The 18,218-nt window shown below is 44.7% G+C and overlaps 1 protein-coding gene across 2 annotated transcripts in view; it reads left to right on the plus strand.

The window, feature by feature from the left end:
* Positions 1-18,218, plus strand: part of PCNX2 (pecanex 2) — a 187,714-nt gene that overhangs the window by 32,076 nt on the left and 137,420 nt on the right. For both annotated transcript variants that reach the window (XM_083176293.1, XM_083176292.1), the window contains exons 7-9: positions 5,283-5,440; positions 13,501-13,588; positions 14,806-14,941. In XM_083176293.1, coding sequence (XP_083032419.1) covers positions 5,283-5,440; positions 13,501-13,588; positions 14,806-14,941 — 382 coding nt within the window. The remainder of the gene's footprint in view (positions 1-5,282; positions 5,441-13,500; positions 13,589-14,805; positions 14,942-18,218) is intronic.

Genomic DNA, 18,218 nt, shown 5'->3' on the forward strand with positions numbered 1-18,218 from the left:
GCTGTTTTAGGAATAGTATCTGTTGCTTACAGTCTGTGCAATCTTGTTTATTTGTGTCTGTGTGTGTGTGTGTGTGATTCTATAACTAATCTCATACACTGACAGTATGGCAGGAAAAGCTGCCTCCAAAGCTGCCCTTAAGGTTTTTACATGTAAGGCCTGTAAGGAGCAGTTCACCCAGCATATAAAGGGTGTTTCTTTGTGTGAATCTTGCTATAAGGCAGAGCACACACAGGAAGTGGAACCTCAGACACAGACTTCTCAGTCAGATTCTTCTGAGCCTTTACTACAAAATGTGTTGGCTGGATTGGCTGCAGAATTAGCTGCTTCCAGGAAGGACAGGGAGCGGTTTCATGCTCACCTCTCCATTATGGGATCTACTGAACCAGCCTGGGTTAAGACCCTTATGCAGTCTATGGCCTCTGGGTCCAACCCAGTGGCTGGCCCTTCACGGCCTCCACAAAAACGTCCTAGATCTCCCATAGGTTCAATACAGGGAGCTGATATTGATACTGATGGGGATGAGGATGTAGATTTACTTCAGGTAGATGAACCTGAACACATTCAGGATGAGGCGCTACAGCGTGATGATCCTCAGGGGGTAGAGGGCCTGATTCAGGCTGTTCGCACCACACTTAATTTGGTGGAGGAGGATGCTCCTGTTCCTTTGTCCATATTTGGTCGGACACAAAAGCAGCAGGTTACTTTCCCTGATTCGGCTGAATTGGACAGACCTCTTATTAATGTATGGAAAACGCCAGACAGAAAATTCCAATTGTCTAGGCGCATGAAGCTACTTTACCCTTTTTCTCCTGAATCTAGGGAAAAATGGGAGACTCCGCCTCCAGCTGATGTCTCGCTGTCCAGGCTCTCCAAGCGAACCACGCTTCCAGTTCCGGCTGCTGTGGCTCTAAAGGAGGCTCCTGACCGTCGTCTTGAGACCACGGTAAAAGCTATTTATACCACGGCAGGGGTCTTACTCAGACCAGCCTTAGCTTCAGCCTGGGTCAGTAAGGCCATGGAGAAATGGGCTGAAGAGCTTGCTTTGGGTTTACAGAGCGGTAGGCCCCGTGAAGAACTGCTACAGCTGGCTCTGTATGTTAAGGACGCAGCTGTCTATACAGGAGAAGCTGCTTCAGATGTAGCTGAGTTAGGTGCAAAAATCTCAGCATCAGCTGTATTGGCCAGACGTACTATCTGGTTAAGATCTTGGCAGGCGGAGGCCGACATTAAAAAGGCAGTAGAAGCTTTGCCTTATGCGGGAGATATGTTGTTTGGCCCTGAGCTTGACAAGCTCATTGCTCAGGCTACAGGAGGTAAGTCTACCTTCCTTCCTTCGGCCACTCCCCCTCCGAAAAGACAATTTACACCGTCCTTTCGGGCTTTTAGAGGGGGCGCCTCATTCAGAGGACGTGCCAGGGGAGGCTTTTCGTCCTTTCGAGGGCGTAGAGGCAGAGGTGGCAGAGGTGCCACAGCCGCAGTTACCTCTACCCGTCGTGCAGAACCCAAGGTTGCAGACAAACCTGTGGCATGACGGGCTTCCCGCCCATTTGGGGGACCCCAAGGTGGGCGCAAGGTTATCCCTCTTCGAGAACGTCTGGAGGTCTCACTGTCGAGACAGTTGGGTGCTTCAGATTGTGGAACACGGGTACAAACTGGAGTTTGTTCAGGCTCCGCCGAACAGATTTTTTACTACAGGCCTGCCTGCTTTAGCAACAACACAAGCAGCTTTGGTCAACTCCATTCAAAGTTTTTTACAAGCAGGGGTCATTATACCTGTCCCCAAAGCTCAGGAAAAGCTGGGTTATTACTCAAGTCTTTTTCTGGTACCGAAGCCGGACGGTTCGGTAAGGCCCATCCTCAATCTGAAGCACCTCAACGATTACATCGTGTACCACAGGTTCAAGATGGAATCCATAAGGTCAGTCATTGCAAGCCTGGAGCCAAGGGAGTTTCTCTTATCTCTGGACATAAAGGATGCCTATTTGCATATTCCGATCTGGGAACCACACCATCGGTTCCTCAGGTTTGCTATTCGCAATCAGCATTACCAGTTCAGAGCACTCCCTTTCGGTCTTTCATCAGCTCCAAGAACCTTCACAAAGGTTATGGCTTGCATGATATCAGCCCTTCGGATTCAGGGGATAACGATTGTGCCCTATCTGGACGATCTACTCCTAAAAGCATCCTCACCTCAGAAGCTACAACAGGATGCCCGGACTACCTGCGACTTCCTGGTTCAGAACGGATGGATCCTGAACTTCAAAAAGTCACAGCTGGAACCAACACAAGTGATCTTGTTCCTGGGTCTGTTGTTCGACACTGTTCAGGAAAGGGTTTTTCTGCCATTATCCAAAGTCACAGTTATCCAGCAGAGGGTTCGTCAGGTTCTGACGCCTCGCAGAGTATCGGTGCATTTATGCACGAAGCTGTTAGGCCTGATGGTGGCAGCCTTCGAGGCCCTATCTTACGGAAGGTTTCATTCCAGGACCTTCCAAGGCAATCTTCTGGCTCAATGGTCGGGGTCCCATCTTCAGATCCACAAGACCATTGTTCTTTCCAAGGAAGCTCGACTCTCTCTTCAGTGGTGGCTGGATACATCCAACCTTACCAAGGGTCGCTCCTTCCAGTCTCAGGTCTGGACTATGGTGACCACAGATGCCAGCCTTCGGGGTTGGGGTGCGGTCACGCTGGGTCGCACTTTCCAGGGTCTTTGGACCAGCCAGGAAGCCCGGTTACCCATAAACATCTTGGAGTTATGGGCTATCAGGTTGGCACTGGCTCAGGCCCACCCCCTACTTGTCGGCTTGCCGGTAAGGATACAGTCGGACAACATCACGGCAGTATCCTATATCAACCGACAAGGGGGCACCAGGAGCAGGACAGCCATGCGGGAAGTCCGCCCGATTCTGTCCTGGGCAGAGACATACACCACCGGTTTCTCCGCAGTCTTTATTCCAGGAGTGGAAAATTGGGAGGCGGATTACCTCAGCAGGCAGGATCTCCACCCGGGAGAGTGGGGCCTTCATCCGGAGGTTTTCCAACAACTGGTTCAGAGATGGGGGATGCCACAGATAGATCTCATGGCATCCAGACTGAATCACAAACTTCCGCAGTATTGTGCAAGGGCTCAGGATCCAGCGGCTGCGGCAGTGGATGCCCTCTCCATTCCCTGGGAATTTGACCTGGTATATCTCTTCCCTCCTATTCCGTTACTTCAAAAGGTACTCAAACGGATAAAGAGGGGAGCGGCAGAAGTCATCTTGATCGCTCCAGATTGGCCCAGGCGTCCGTGGTACTCCGACCTCAGGGACCTGTTGGTGGAGGAACCTTGGCGCCTGCCGCTGCAAGAAGACCTGCTGCAGCAAGGTCCATTCGTCTACCCAGACTTGCCTCGTCTACGTTTGACGGCATGGCGGTTGAGGCCGAACTTTTGAAAAGAAGAGGTATACCAGGAACGGTCATTCCTACAATGCTTAAGGCAAGGAAGGAGGTAACAGCGTCTCACTACCATAGAATATGGAAGTCATACATCCGCTGGTGCGAGGCCAAGAAGGTGCCTAAGGCAATCTTTTCTCTGGCTAGACTTCTTGAATTCCTGCAGGCGGGACTTGCATCAGGTTTGAAACTTGCTTCTTTCAAGGTCCAGATTTCAGCCCTCTCAGTATTTTTTCATCGCAGGATAGCGCTGATTCCTGAGGTACAAACCTTTTTGAAAGGGGTACTTCGACTTCAACCACCGTTCACTGCTCCTACGGAATCATGGAATTTATTGGTGGTTCTAGAGTTTTTAAAGTCAGATGTTTTTGAGCCATTGGACACCTCGGATCTCAAATTTCTGACTTGGAAGACGGTGATGCTGCTGGCTTTGGCCTCAGCACGTAGGGTTTCTGAATTAGGAGCCCTATCGTGTAAGTCTCCTTTCCTTACCTTTTACAGGGACCGGGCTGAACTACGTACTAGCAGGAATTTCCTTCTTAAGGTGGTTTCTGCATTTCACGTAAACCAGCCTATTGTTGTACCGGTTCTTCAGGGAGAAGATGCTTCTCTGGATGTAGTCAGAGCCTTACAAGTCTATGTTAGGCGAACCCAACATCTGAGGAAATCTGACTGCCTCTTTGTGCTCTATGATGCACTTAAGAGGGGTTGGCCTGCGTCAAAAAGGACTCTGGCAAGATGGATTTGCTGTACAATTAGGGAAGCCTACTTGTATGCACAAAAGAAAGTACCATCGGGAGTGTCAGCGCACTCCACGAGGTCAGTGAGTACTTCTTGGGCCATGGCGAGAGGTGTCTCCTTGACACAAGTGTGCAAAGCGGCTACCTGGTCGGGATCTAGCACGTTTGCAAAGTTTTATCGTTTTGATACCTTCGCCAGCTCGGCTACGGCTTTTAGTAGGGCAGTGTTACAGGAGCCCCAGAGCTCTCCCGCCCGGACTTAAAAGCTTGGGTATGTATCCCCACATGTAATGACTGCAGTGGCTCCTGCTGCATGTAGGTGAAATAAGGAATTTGGTACTTACCGATAATTCCCTTTCACCGAATCAGCAGGAGACACTGCACGCCCACCCAGCACTGGTTCTCCTGCCATGATGTTAGTGTGGTTTGTGTGTGTGAAAGATACGCTCTTTCTATTGTTGCAATGTTTGTTGCATAGTTATTATTATTACATAGGGAACTTTTCAAAAATCCTATGTGTTATGTTTTGTTAGTATGTTCACGTTATGTGCATTGTTTACTAACTCTGTTTATGTTTTAGCTCCGTTCCCTACCGGGCAGGCCCTGGTCTCTCTTCTCCTCTCGGACACAGTTTTTCTAAGACTGGGGTCTGGGCGGGGATAGAGGAGGGAGGAGCCTGCAGCAGTAAAGTTTTCTTAAAGTGCCACTCCTCCAGTACACCTACTCTATCCCCACATGTAATGACTGCAGTGTCTCCTGCTGATTCGGTGAAAGGGAATTATCGGTAAGTACCAAATTCCTTATTTTGTCCATTTTGAGAACAAATGTATCCTTTGATCAGGTCTGAATTAGGTCAATAATCATGTGATTCACTAAATTCCGGAGAAGGCGCATGATGGCATGGCAGTCATATATAAATATATATATATATATATATATATATATATATATTATTTTTTTTTTTAAGTTTATTTATTTTTACTTTTTTTTTAAAGCAAACTTTACATTATCCTCTTCCTGGACTATTTGTAATTGTGCTTTGATTTATAATAAAATAATAAATCCCAAATATACATCATATACAAGTGCATTAAATGTTTGCAGTTGCCAGGTCACCAGAAAGCAGAAGATCATCTATGAAGTGACACATGCACATCCATCACAGCAAGATAGTTCTGTGTTACAAGTTTTATGTGGTACTGAGACCTCCATGGAAGAAGATACACTGGTTGAATCAGTGCATGATCATATACACAGCAATGGTAAGCCTGACATTCATATTTTGTTGTAAGGTAAAAACATCAGGAAATATGAACACCCACTGTATAGTAATCATAGGCGTGGGCACATTGAGTGTTAGGGTGCACAGACACCCCCTGTGCCTACCTCCCTGCCAGTAGCAATACCAGCAATACCCTTTACAAAAGACTTTTGTTTTTTTTTAGAACTGTATTCCATTAAAAGAAGCCCCCATCAATCAATGATGTGTGCAGTGCCAGATTAAGCCTTCGGGGGGGGGGGGGGGGGGGGTACTTTAGACAGGGGGGCCCCCTTGCACTTGTCATTACTGGCCGCAAACTGCATAGGAGAATATTACACTGTCAAAACACAGAGTAAAGGCAGTATAAACTTGGTCAATGGGTAACTGCAGGGGATATATACAGTAGATTCTCTATATATATATATATATAGATAGAGAGAGAGAGAGAGAGAGAGAGATGTGTGGTAAGTGGCACTCCTTTGGACTTCACAAAAATGACTATGCAGACGCAATCAGCTCCAACATTTCAGATTTTACTCAGTTTTCAAGGATAGAACCATTTCTTTGAGTGCAGCACCCGGGCAGTTGTCATGTGTATCTTGGAGTGCCGGTAATCACGTATCTATATATATATATATATATATATATATATATATATATATATATATATATATATATATATATATATATATATAGATATATATCTATATATATATATATATATATATATATATATACACGCATACATACATACATACATACATACATACATACATACATACCACATGAAAAGCCTGTGTTTGACCCAGTGTTGCCTCTGATTAAAAACCCTCCCATGACTAGGCTGCTGCTGCTGTTCTCCATGGGCCTAAGAAGCATGTAATGAGCTCTACCAATCAGAGCTCAGCACAATCGTCTAAGCATCTGCCCTCTGTTGCAAAGTGTCATGGGACTTAGTCAACTCCCAGTAATGCACTGCACACTTGTGCAATCAGTATGCCTTGGCTCCTGATGCTCAGCACCATTAATCATTGTCACATTGGCAGATAGGTGAAGCTGCAGCACTACCCCATTCCCATGCACAAAACCTTCAGCTAAAAAAGGGCAGCAGGGCAGCCAATCAGGAGCCTTATTCATAATGGTAGTGCTCAGCGTCAGCGTCTCTGGCAGTAAAGAAGCGGCGCATGGAGGAGCCGATAGTGACCATCGGCTCTGCCCGACAGACGAGGAGGAGGGAGTTTCTAGGTAGCTGGCAGCATGAGCTGCCGGAGCTGAGCAGGAGGAGAGCCCGTGATCGCGATGGGACCCGCGGCATACAGCTGGAGCAGGTGAGCCAAGCAGCCCAGGCTCAGATTAAGGCCCCTGGTGTATGTGTATATATAGATATATACTGTATATATGTGTGTGTAATAAGTATATATAGGCTGTAGGATTGGGCTGAGGACAGGGTTTGTCCCCATAGAGAGAGAGAGAGAGATATGCCACTTACACTGTAACACCCAGCCCTATGGGGGCCCTGCCCAATTGGTCAGTCCAGGGCCCCACGATTTCTGAGTATGCTGTAACCCTTCTATAATGTAACCGGTGCTAATTGGATGATGGATGCATTTATTTCTTTTGTAGAGTGCAATGGGCCTAATTCAGCATAGATCGTTAATATGCGAAATTGTAGTTTACTGCAAGCAGTAAATTGCAGCCAAAACTGTAAGAGAAAATGTCCCATGCAAATTTGTGAATCACATATGCAAATCCTGGAACATCCAAGAGTCTTTGCTATCTGAGCAAGGCTGCCATTAATCTGTAACTGAGACATGATGGAAGTGATCAGCGATGACATCAGAGATTCACCCTAAAAACACCTGGACACACCTGCGGTTCTTTAACCACAATCAGTAAATGGCTTGTTTCCACCCAAAAACGCAGGTTTCCTGTCAAACTGCAGTTTCATTGCATTTTCAATTGCTAAATTCCCTACTCGCATGCGAATGGTATGCATGTTCAATAATCACTCAGTTTGCAAATTCTCTAGCTAGCGATTCATGCTGAATTAGCCCAATGTGCACTGTGTATGGGGAAATGTTTTCGGTCAATAAAAGTATAGGACAGGACCCGATCTCTGCAACCTCTGGGCTAATGACCAGTTTGCAGCATTTTGAATGGAAAACGAAACAAAGTAATTTTAGTTTCTCTTTTTTATTTAATGATGCAGCAGTTACATTACATAGTGTACATACCATACCATACAATACAATACATGTAATATACAAATAAGCAGGGGTTAAAGTGAGGGGGAACGGGATGGAACTGAGTTCCACCACCTCTAATGGTGAGGTGGAACAATTTAACCTCCACATTGGCCCTGCACAGTAATTCTCACGGAAAAGCATTCTAGTTTGCACAGGGATGCCAAAAACCCTACCACTGGCCCTGTCTCTGCCTAATGGGGGAAGAGGAGGGGGGTGTAATTAGGTGGCATAGAGAAATGAGTTCCTCCACCTCTGCATGACCACTTTATGCCCTGCAAATAAGTATTATCCCGAACATAAAATTAGATTTTCTTCAGCGAAAACTGAATTTTTCCCCTCAAAGTTAGGGCTTGATAGCTAGGTCTGCTATTGTTTTGAATGGAGGCTAGGCAGTGGCATAACAATGGCGGTGCAGTGGTGGCTTGGGGGAGCCGGCACTTGTAGGGCTGCAAAAATGACTCTCCAAAAATGTCCGCCTACTTGGAGGAGAAAGATGCTAGAGGCCCTACTGGACAAATGGATAGATTTATGTATTTACAGTTTCTTATATAGCGCAGCATATTCTGTTGTGCTTTACAATTGGAAACAGTGATAAAACAAACTGGATAGTAACAAACCGAGGTAGGAGGGCCCTGCTCGCAATCTTACACTCTATAGGAGAGGGATATATAAATATAGGAATCCATAGCATAGCAGTCCTACCAGATTGAAAAACAGTCCTAATGGGATGCAATTAGATATGAATGCTACTTTGCTACATTATGTGGGGGTTCTGGAATATGATAAGCTTGTTCGGTAGATGCTGGACGTCCTACTGGGTAGCGTATATCGCTACTGGGAAGTTACAGATTGCTCCATGTCTCTCTATCTATCTATCTATCTATCTATCTATCTATCTATATATACATATATATATATATATATATATATATATATATAAAAATCCAAAGGGAAGCAGCACTCAGGAGGCAGTTTCAAACAATGTAAATCTGTATTAAAGCAACAAGCTTTCGGGGTGTGACCCCCTTCGTCAGGTACATACAGTTTGCTGTATGTACCTGACGAAGGGGGTCACACCCCGAAAGCTTGTTGCTTTAATACAGATTTACATTGTTTGAAACTGCCTCCTGAGTGCTGCTTCCCTTTGGATTTTTGCATGACTTTTTATCCAGGCACCGGGGCCCATTATCTTGGAGATCTTTTAACCCCTTCCCGACATATGACGTACATTTACGTCATATGTCGGTTGAGGGGGAATCAAGCCAGCTCACGGAGTGAGCTGGCTTGAAAGAGAGCAGGTAATGGCTGTATATTACAGCCAGGTCCCTGCTCTCACGGCCACGAGCGGCGAGTTCGCCGATCGTGGCCGTTTAACCCTTTAAGCACCGCGGGCAAAGCGACCGCAGTGCTTAAATAGCTGATCGGAGGGGGGGCGCCCCCCTCCGGCGCCGATCGGGGCCCCCCGCAGCGAGATCGGAGGGTGCCGATTGGTTGCCATGGTAGCCAGGGGTCTAATGTAGACCCCTGTGCTGGCCGTGTATGCATACCTATTACATCCTGCCTCAGGCAGGATGTAATAGGAAGTGCATAAAATCACTACGTTCAGCCATAGAGCTCTATGGCTGAACCTAGTACAGGCGATCGCGCCCCCTAGTGGTCAAGTACACTAGGGGGCCTTGTAGTAAAAAAAAAAAAAAAAAAAAATTAAGTTTAAAAATAAAAAAAAAATAAAAAAATATTAAAAGTTCAAATCACCCCCCTTTCCCCATTTCACAAATAAAAATAAATAAAAAATAAAAAAAATAAACATATTTGGTATCGCCGCGTTCCTAAAAGTCCGATCTATTAAAATATAACATTCGTTATCCCGCACGGTTAAAGGCGTAAACGGAAAATAATTCCAAACGCCAAAACTACGTTTTTTGGTCGCATCGCGTACCCAAAAAAAAATAACTAAACGAGATCAGAAAGTCGCCCATATCCCATAATTAAATTAATTAAAAAGTACACTTCAGCCCGCAAAAAATGAGCCCTCACCCAGGTCCGTAGGTGGAAAAATAAAAAAGTTATAAGCCGCAGAACATGGCGACGCAACGCAAATTAGAAAAACCGTAAAAGTTGCGATTTTTTTTTTTAGTGGTAAAACATAACGAAAACTATATAAGTTTGGTATCACCAGAATCGTAACGACCCATAGAATAAAGATAACCCATCATTTTAAACGAACTATGAACTCCAAAAAAACCGTAACCGTATATATAGTGGAGTTCTCCCATCTGGGAATGTGCACTCGCCACACTATCAAAGAAACATGCTCTGATAAAATTCAAAAAGTGGTCTTTAATTCATATGAGGACATCAACAGCTTGTGCCAACTTTTGTAAGCCCCGACGTTTCGGTCCTACATCTGGACCTTTATCAAGGAGCCTGTAATTTGCATAACATAAAGCATATCACTAACATGTGAATGCATCAAGTGCTCTGAAAACAGAGCGCAAAAACATGAACATTACAACAAGTTACAGCCATGTACTTACATAGGCAGAAGTGGTCATGTATTTACATCAATAAGTCAAACGCAGATCAGCATGGTGCAGGAACGCCAACCATGTCTGCCAACTGCCCAGGCCCGGACTTATATACCTGAAGTCAGGAAGTCACGTGTGCGGCATTTTCCCGCCAATGCGCGGGTGTTGCCGTTGGATAGGGATCCAATTATGGACGCTATGCGGGTCACCATGCCGGATATCCGGTAGGAGGAACGCAAGCGCTACAGGAACTGGTGGCGAGGGAGACACGCTGGGAGACACTCTGCGGTGAACCGCATCATATTGCGTGTCATTGGACCGGAAGTCCGGTCTGTGCAATGACGTGCTGGATGGTCAAACAAGTAAACGGCACGCAGCGGTGAACCGCTTTGTCATGCGTGTCAAGTAGCCGGAAAACCGGTCTGTCAATCAAGTTAGTACTGGTGTTGAAATTCCAAATACTCGACCATTTGCGCATGCGTCCCTGGCTACAGTAGGTCAAAAATGGTCTGTACACACTAGGGGATAATGAAACGTGACTTTAGCACTTCAAATAATGCCGGGGACCTGCTGTTACGATAGCATCACAGTATTGTATGTCATTAAATACATAGTCATGGATATTCAATCCATGACAAACCTTATAAGGAAATTCATAGAGCACATACAGTGGCAATATATATAAACATATATATGAGGCTATCATGCAGGACAATTTAGATCTGGGATATGTGATTTTACATGAAAAATATTTACATCAAACAATGAAAAATATTAAATGAAGAAAAAAATGAAAAAAATTATCATGGTGAGAAATATATACAAAACAGGTCATTTATATGCATATACAAAATAGGTCATTTATATGCATATACATATACAAAAAAGATTTGCCATATGTGCAAAACACATAAACTGCCATCCATGGATATACACATATAGCTACACGTGTACACACACATATATATGCACATGTGTACACATACAGTACATATATACAACCTACGTGTAGTAGGCAAGGGAGCCCTTGTGGACCATGTTGAAAGGGATGGTTAGCAGTGTGTTGTTGGTGATTTTAATAACGCCACCACCAAGAAGGGTAATATACATGAATTGGACTGGGGTACGTGTCTATAGTGGATATCTTATGTTAAGTAAGCACATAGATCCACAATTTGGAGGAGTACATGATTGTGATAGGTAGAAACATTATATTGGGTGGACATAAATAGATACTGTCAACGTAGAAAGATGTTTAACGGATTGTTCTCGTTGAGGCCCTTAGGGGCCAGTGTGTCCAGACGGTGGATCCACCTGCTTTCTTTTTTCTTCAACAGTAACGTTCTATCACCGCCCCTTATTGGGGGAGGCACCCAATCAATTAGACGACATCTAAGGCTGGCAATTTGATGTCCAGCAGCTAAGAAGTGTCTTGGGATAGGTAATTCTGCTTTACTTGTTTCAATGGCCGCTCTAATTGAATTGCGATGGTTTGCCATTCGTTCGCGGAATTTCCTGGTGGTCATTCCTGTATAGGCCAAACCGCAAGGGCAGGTCAACAAATAAATAACATGATCCATGAGACAGTGTAGTCGGTACTGAATTTTAATCGGTTTGCCAGAGTGTGGATGGGGGGAAAGAAGGACCAGACTGCATACTATTACACGTAGTGCAGCCTGCACAGCGAAAGCATCCAGGTTTCTTTGAGTATAGCCATGTGTTGGTAGTTTGAGGGCTGGGGCTCAATGTTGGACGCATCAAGATTTGTTTGAGATTTGGTCCTCTCTTGTAAGCCATCATTGGGGGACCATATTGTTGCAACTTAAGGTTTTTATCTGATGTTACAATAGGCCAGTGTTTGGTTAGGCTTTTCTGTATGGTGGCAGATGTATGGTTATATGTGTTTACATATAGCATACAGGGGGGCTTTTGTTGAAGTGCCCTCTCACCCAATGCCCGAGCCGCCACATTGTGCCTTGCTTTCTTCAGGCATCTTTTTAAGTTGTTAGGTTGGTACCCTCTTTCGATGAATCGACAGCAATATTGTATCCTGTTACCTGTTGTTGTTACATGCTGTCTTGACAACGATACATGTTGGTATCGAAACGTCGACCTGTATGACCATGTAACCTGCTCTGCAACTTTATACATATAAGGCTTTTTGAACCAAGTCCCCTGGAGTGACACTTATTCTACTTCTTATATATATATATATATATATATATATATATATATATATATATATATATATATATATATATATATATATTGCCCCTGACAATGACTATGTAACCCATTGGTAACAAGCATAAACCACTGGCAATGAGTAAGAAATACCTGGCTGCAAGCATGAATCCCATGGCAACAAGCATGTAATGCATCTCGGTGAGCCTGAAACCCCTGGCAACAAGGATTTTGTTAAAACAATAATAATGAATATATGGGGGGGGGGGGACAACGACAACATTTCTAGCCACCCCACTGAGGCTGGGGAAATAGAAGGTTTAAGGAATGAGTAGGACCGTTATTCACTATACATACATTGTTTTGTGGAACATTTACAATAATTTTAATATATATATATATATATATATATATATATATATATATATATAAATAAAAGTTTTTCATAAAGCAGCACTCCCCTTCAGCCTACAATAAGCTGGTGCCCTCCGTATGGTGTGCCTATAGGAGATAGGCGTTATGCAGGATACTGGTGGACGGCGGCACTCAAAATAATGACACAAATGGCTGGATTAGTGTCCCAACGTTTCGAGACCTGGTGGTCCCTTTATCAAGGTGCACCAGGTCTCGAAACGTTGGGACACTAATCCAGCCGTTTGTGTCATTATTTTGAGTGCCGCCGTCCACCAGTATCCTATATATATATATATATATATATTTTGTGTGGGTGTCCGGCACTCCCCGCTCTTATCACACAATGCTGCTGCCCGGGTGCCTTCCCAGTGGTATGGTGTCCACAAATTTTCTCTTAAAAAAACAGGCGTCACTCCGGGGCTTTACGTGTAGCAATCAAGTGAAGTTTATTACTTCCACGGTCTACGCCGTTTCGGGTATTTAACCCTTCGTCAGGACCATAGGAAATCACAACAAAATAATATATATATAAATTATATATAAAAAAGTTTTAAAAATGTACACATAGTGTAGCAATATATATGATATCACCATTGTGTATGTATACTGTGCTTATTAGCTGGAACATATGTGTGCCTTTCATGTAAGGACCTTTCATGATGTGTTGGCTTGCTATTAATCTTTGACAGTAAACACTAAATCCTATTCCATGAACTGTGGCGATAACAGTGGTATAAATTGCGGACACAGGGAGCCCAGCTGTGCCTCCTTAGCACAGTGAGTAATCTTTTGTCTGATTGCTTTGATATGTATGACATTTGTATGTAATCACTTGTTAAAGTAAAGCCATGTGTGTATTTATATTGGGGAGCACAGATGGTGTAATGGTTCGCATTGTATATTGTTACTGTACTTGCGTGGGTTTACCATCACTAAATAATTGAGAATTAGTGCGCCACTATTTACGCACTGGGGTTTTCCTGTGGTCTAGCTGCAGATCATGGAGATTGCCCACTGTAAATCCCTGTACACGTGGTGTTGTGGGACGATAAATTGCTAAGAGTGTGCTCCTGCAGCCAGCCCTTGATGGTCTCTGGTCGCAGGAGCATTCTCCTTCCATAATGGCTAAAAATCGGTGGTCACTGGTGCACAATGCACTGTGCACCAGAGACCAGCGATTTCTAGTCAAAATAAAATAGAGGTTAAAAAAACAATAATAATTTTTTAAAGACGGAATAGCTTGCAATTTTCAGCTAAAATCACTGGTCACTGATAAAACGGTACACCGAGCAATATGGTCGCTCAGCAATATATTGTGGAGTGATATTTAGTCAAAATTGCTGACACCTTAGATCACCACTCTGCATATAATAAGTGTAAGGGGGATATTCCCGGTGGGGGAAATAGCAGCGGGGCCCTATTTAATGCTGTCTTCCCTGACCGCATTGAACAGGGATCTCGGTAGAACGGGTTCGACTTTAGAAGGAATTGGGCCTGAACTGCCAAGAACAGCCATCAATTGTCAAGCTCCCAGCCGCAGGTCAACGATCCATGGCTGTATCTCGCAGCCACACCCCCTTTTTGGCATTCGCGAGGCAGGACATTGAATCCCAAGCCAGCTGAGAATGGGACAGGGTCACGGCTGTTGGGCTAGCCCGGCAGTCGTGACCCTGGATTGAATATCCCCCAATGTCCATACAATTGGATTTTTTTATTAGATAGACAGGCATACCCGACACCCAGTGAAAACACCAAATATAAAGTGCATCAACGTTTCGTGTGGTGCTTTCACCCAAAGATTTTCTTTTGTAATAGCATGCTTACATAGAGAATAATGTAGTCTTTCACATAAAGGTTTCTTTTAAGGATAATGGTATAGCGTACCCCCTGCCCCTCCCCTTAATCCAGCTCTGCTTCCAGCTATCCCCATCATAAATAATAAGCTTACCAAATTGGAAACACAACAAAAGTTGACTTGTATATTTATTTTACAGGGAAACAGAATTCAACTCAGAAACTGAAACAATGTCAGAAAATCAAGGACTATTTTGTGAAGACCCTGAAGAAGAATCATTCCAAAAGCAAGTCTCTTTAATGGTTGTAAAAATAAGTCAATGCGGGACACCAGAAGTAAGTCATATTGGTGTTGTTCTAAAAAATATACCATAACACATCCTGCATGCCCATGACATTGCTGCATCAGCCGTCATAGCACTCAAATAAAGCAAGGTCATAGAAAGCAAGCGTTAGGTGCCATAATAGAGATTATAGGGATTATGGAGTACATGAGTTAAGTAATTGAAGGACAAGAATGGGGTGACACATATAGGTAAACAGTCAGTGTGATTCTTGAGAGCCCATTTGATGTTTTGTAGACAAGGTGGAGCCTGATAGGAAGCGGAAGAGAATTCCAGAGGTAGGGAGCAGCACTGGCAAAATCTTGGAGGCGAGAGTGGGAGTAAGTAATCAGTAGATAGGAGAGGCATCATTAATTTGTGGCATAAAGAGGACATATTTCAGTGTGCATTGAGATAAGAAGATCAGAGATGTAAATTGTGAAGAATTGGGTGAGGGCTTTCTAAGTGAGTGTGAGAATCTTGAATTGGGGTTTGAAGGGGAAGAGGAACCAGTGTAGGGTTTGCAGCAGAGTGGAGGCAGATGTCTTATGTTTGGAGCAGATGAGCTTAGAAGCAGCACTAAGGTCAGATTTAAGTGCAGTGAGGCAACAGGTTACAGTTGTCCAATCTGGAGATGAGCAGTGAGCGGATGAGGGATTTAGTAGCATCTAGAGCGAGAAAGGGACTGATCCTGGAAATAATTTTGAGATGGAAATGGTAGGCCTGCGAATTGTATTGAATGTTTAATTTGAAGTAGAGGAAGTCGTCAATAATAACTGTAAATGTCTTCATATAATTGTAATATCATGTAAGCCGGTTTATACACACATCATACCTTCCTCCCACTTACTTTTGCGGCTAGATGTGCACTATTAGGGATACGGGTAAATAGAAACACATAATTTATATAACTTATAGTAATGCCACATTGGAGTGAATGTAACAGCATCCCATAATACATACATGTACTACACTTTAGGATAAATATCCTTGGTGCAGAAGTTGCAAAAAAAAAGACCAAAAAAATATCAGGAATTTCTATAGAAATAATATTTCACATAAAAAATGTAGTCAAATCTTTTGTTGCTTTAATTACATATCTATATCTTTTTTTAATTTCAGGATTTTACAATGTTTGATGATTTTCATAACTGTAACTTAACACAAACAAATGGAGCTATTTCTATCGAGCACAGATAAATTGAAGATCTTAATATACTGTATTTCGTAAAATGTATTAATAAATGTACCGCGGCAAATTGAATCCTAGCCATGATAGAATTTTATTATTAGTGGAGTCCAAATATGTTTCTCTTTCATCCATCCTGGTTACACAGCTCAACCATGGGATGTAGGAGGGTCCAAAGGAGCCAGGCACCTATGCTTCCTCCCTTCTGCATTCCAGCATTCCCCAGTTCTTTTAGGTGCCCACCTGAGTGGGTACCATGCTGAAGCAGCCATGCGTTAGAGTAGCTAGGGGGTTTGTTTTTTTCTTAATATTTCAACTTAGTGCAGGTTACAGTGTGAGGCTTCCAGGGGAATTTCCTCACATTGTCTGCCCGTCCTGTCAGCTCCCTGTGTGCTGAGAGACACTGTCTGGTTTCTCAGCACAGCGCTTTAAGCACCTCACAGAGAGCTATCCCCAGTGACCACAGAGGGTCAGATACAGCGGCAGACAGATAAGTTCACTGATATATTGACTTTGTACAGACACCTGACTTAGTGCACTGTGATAAATCATGACAGAAAGGTGTAATGCTTTTGTGTTTGGGGAAGGAGCATCTGCCATGTTAATTAACTGCAAGTTTTGTGGGCTTCAATTAACTCCTGAACAGATGGACCATGGGCATATATGCCCTACATGTGAATCTGTCCACAGTGGGGCGCAAGCCCAGAGGGCTGAGCAACCTGAGCCTGCATGGGCAGCTGCTCTGGGAAGGTCTGTGTCTGCTTTAGTACAGGCTTTAAATAGCCAGAGGGATGAGTTGGTTAGATCTCCCAGACCGTTGTCATCCTCACAACCTTCTGTTGGCTCTATTTTCCCCTCTCAGGGGGACCCTGCAGTGGCGTAACTATAGCTCTGCAGCCCCCGCGGTGGCGGGGGGGGGGCACAGAGAAATTGGGGGCGCCGCCGGGGGGCAGCGGGGCTATAGTTACCCACGGTCTGCGTCTCGCCCGGCTCTCTGCCGGGACCTGCCTGACCGTAGCGGTCCCGGCCGGCTCCTGCTGCAATGAAAACTGACAATTAGAAAATGGCTGCCCCCATACTGCAGACAGTTTTCTGTCTGCAGTATGGGGGCAGCCATTTTCTAAGAGTCAGTTTTCATTGTAGCAGCAGGAGCCGGCCGGGACCGTGACAGTCAGGCAGGTCCCGGCAGAGAGCCGGGCGAGACGCAGATCGTGGGTGCAGGTACGGGTAAGAAGGGAGCGGGGGGGGGGGGGGGCAGGTTAGGTGTGTGCGGGGGTGGGGGGGCGCCGAAAAAAATGTGTGTGTGTGTGTGTGGGGGGGGGGGGGGGGGGGGGGGGCACAAAATAGTTAGTTACGCCCCTGGGACCCTGCATTTGTACAGGCCATGCAGGACACTGCTCAAAGTGTGCACAAGATTAATGCTTTTATGGAGCAGTTTAATAAGGAGTCTGAGGTGTCACACCACCCCTTCCTAATATAGACTCTGAAGAAGAAGGAGAGTGTGTGGAAGACATGTCATGGGATCAGAGGGAAGAGATTGAATCCTCTGTCCCTGGTGTTGATGATTTGATTTTGGCTGTTAAGCAGGCATTGAATTTATCTGAGGGGGATAAGGCTCCGCAACAAGGAGTGTTTAAGAGACAGCGCAGAGACGCAGTCACTTTTCCTTCAGATGAAGGCATGCAAGAATTGCTGGGAGGGGGGTGGATAATGCCTGATAAGAGACTCCTTATGTCCAAAAGGTTTTTGAGCCTGTACCCCATGCCGGAAGAGCATGTAAAATTGTGGGAGAAAGTTCCACTGGTAGATGCCCTGGCGCTAGGCTGTCTAAAACTACAGCTTTGCCAGTGCAAGGGGGTGCTGCATGCAAGGACCCTGTGGTTAAAAAGTTATAGTTGTTTAAAAGCAGTTTTTGAAGGTGTTGGTTTTACTCTGAGACCTATTATTGCTTCTGCCTGGGCCTCCAAGGCCATGATGGCTTGGGCAAATAACCTGTGTTCACTGCTTCAGCCGGATTCAGAAGCGTTTGCCTTGGCAGAGAAGTTAAAGGCGGCGGCTGAATACACCTGTGAGGCTTGAGAAGATGGCCTCTAAGGTGTCG

The sequence above is a fragment of the Crinia signifera genome, chromosome 3 (genome assembly GCF_055691185.1).
Source record: "Crinia signifera chromosome 3, ASM5569118v1, whole genome shotgun sequence".
Taxonomy (NCBI): domain Eukaryota; kingdom Metazoa; phylum Chordata; class Amphibia; order Anura; family Myobatrachidae; genus Crinia; species Crinia signifera.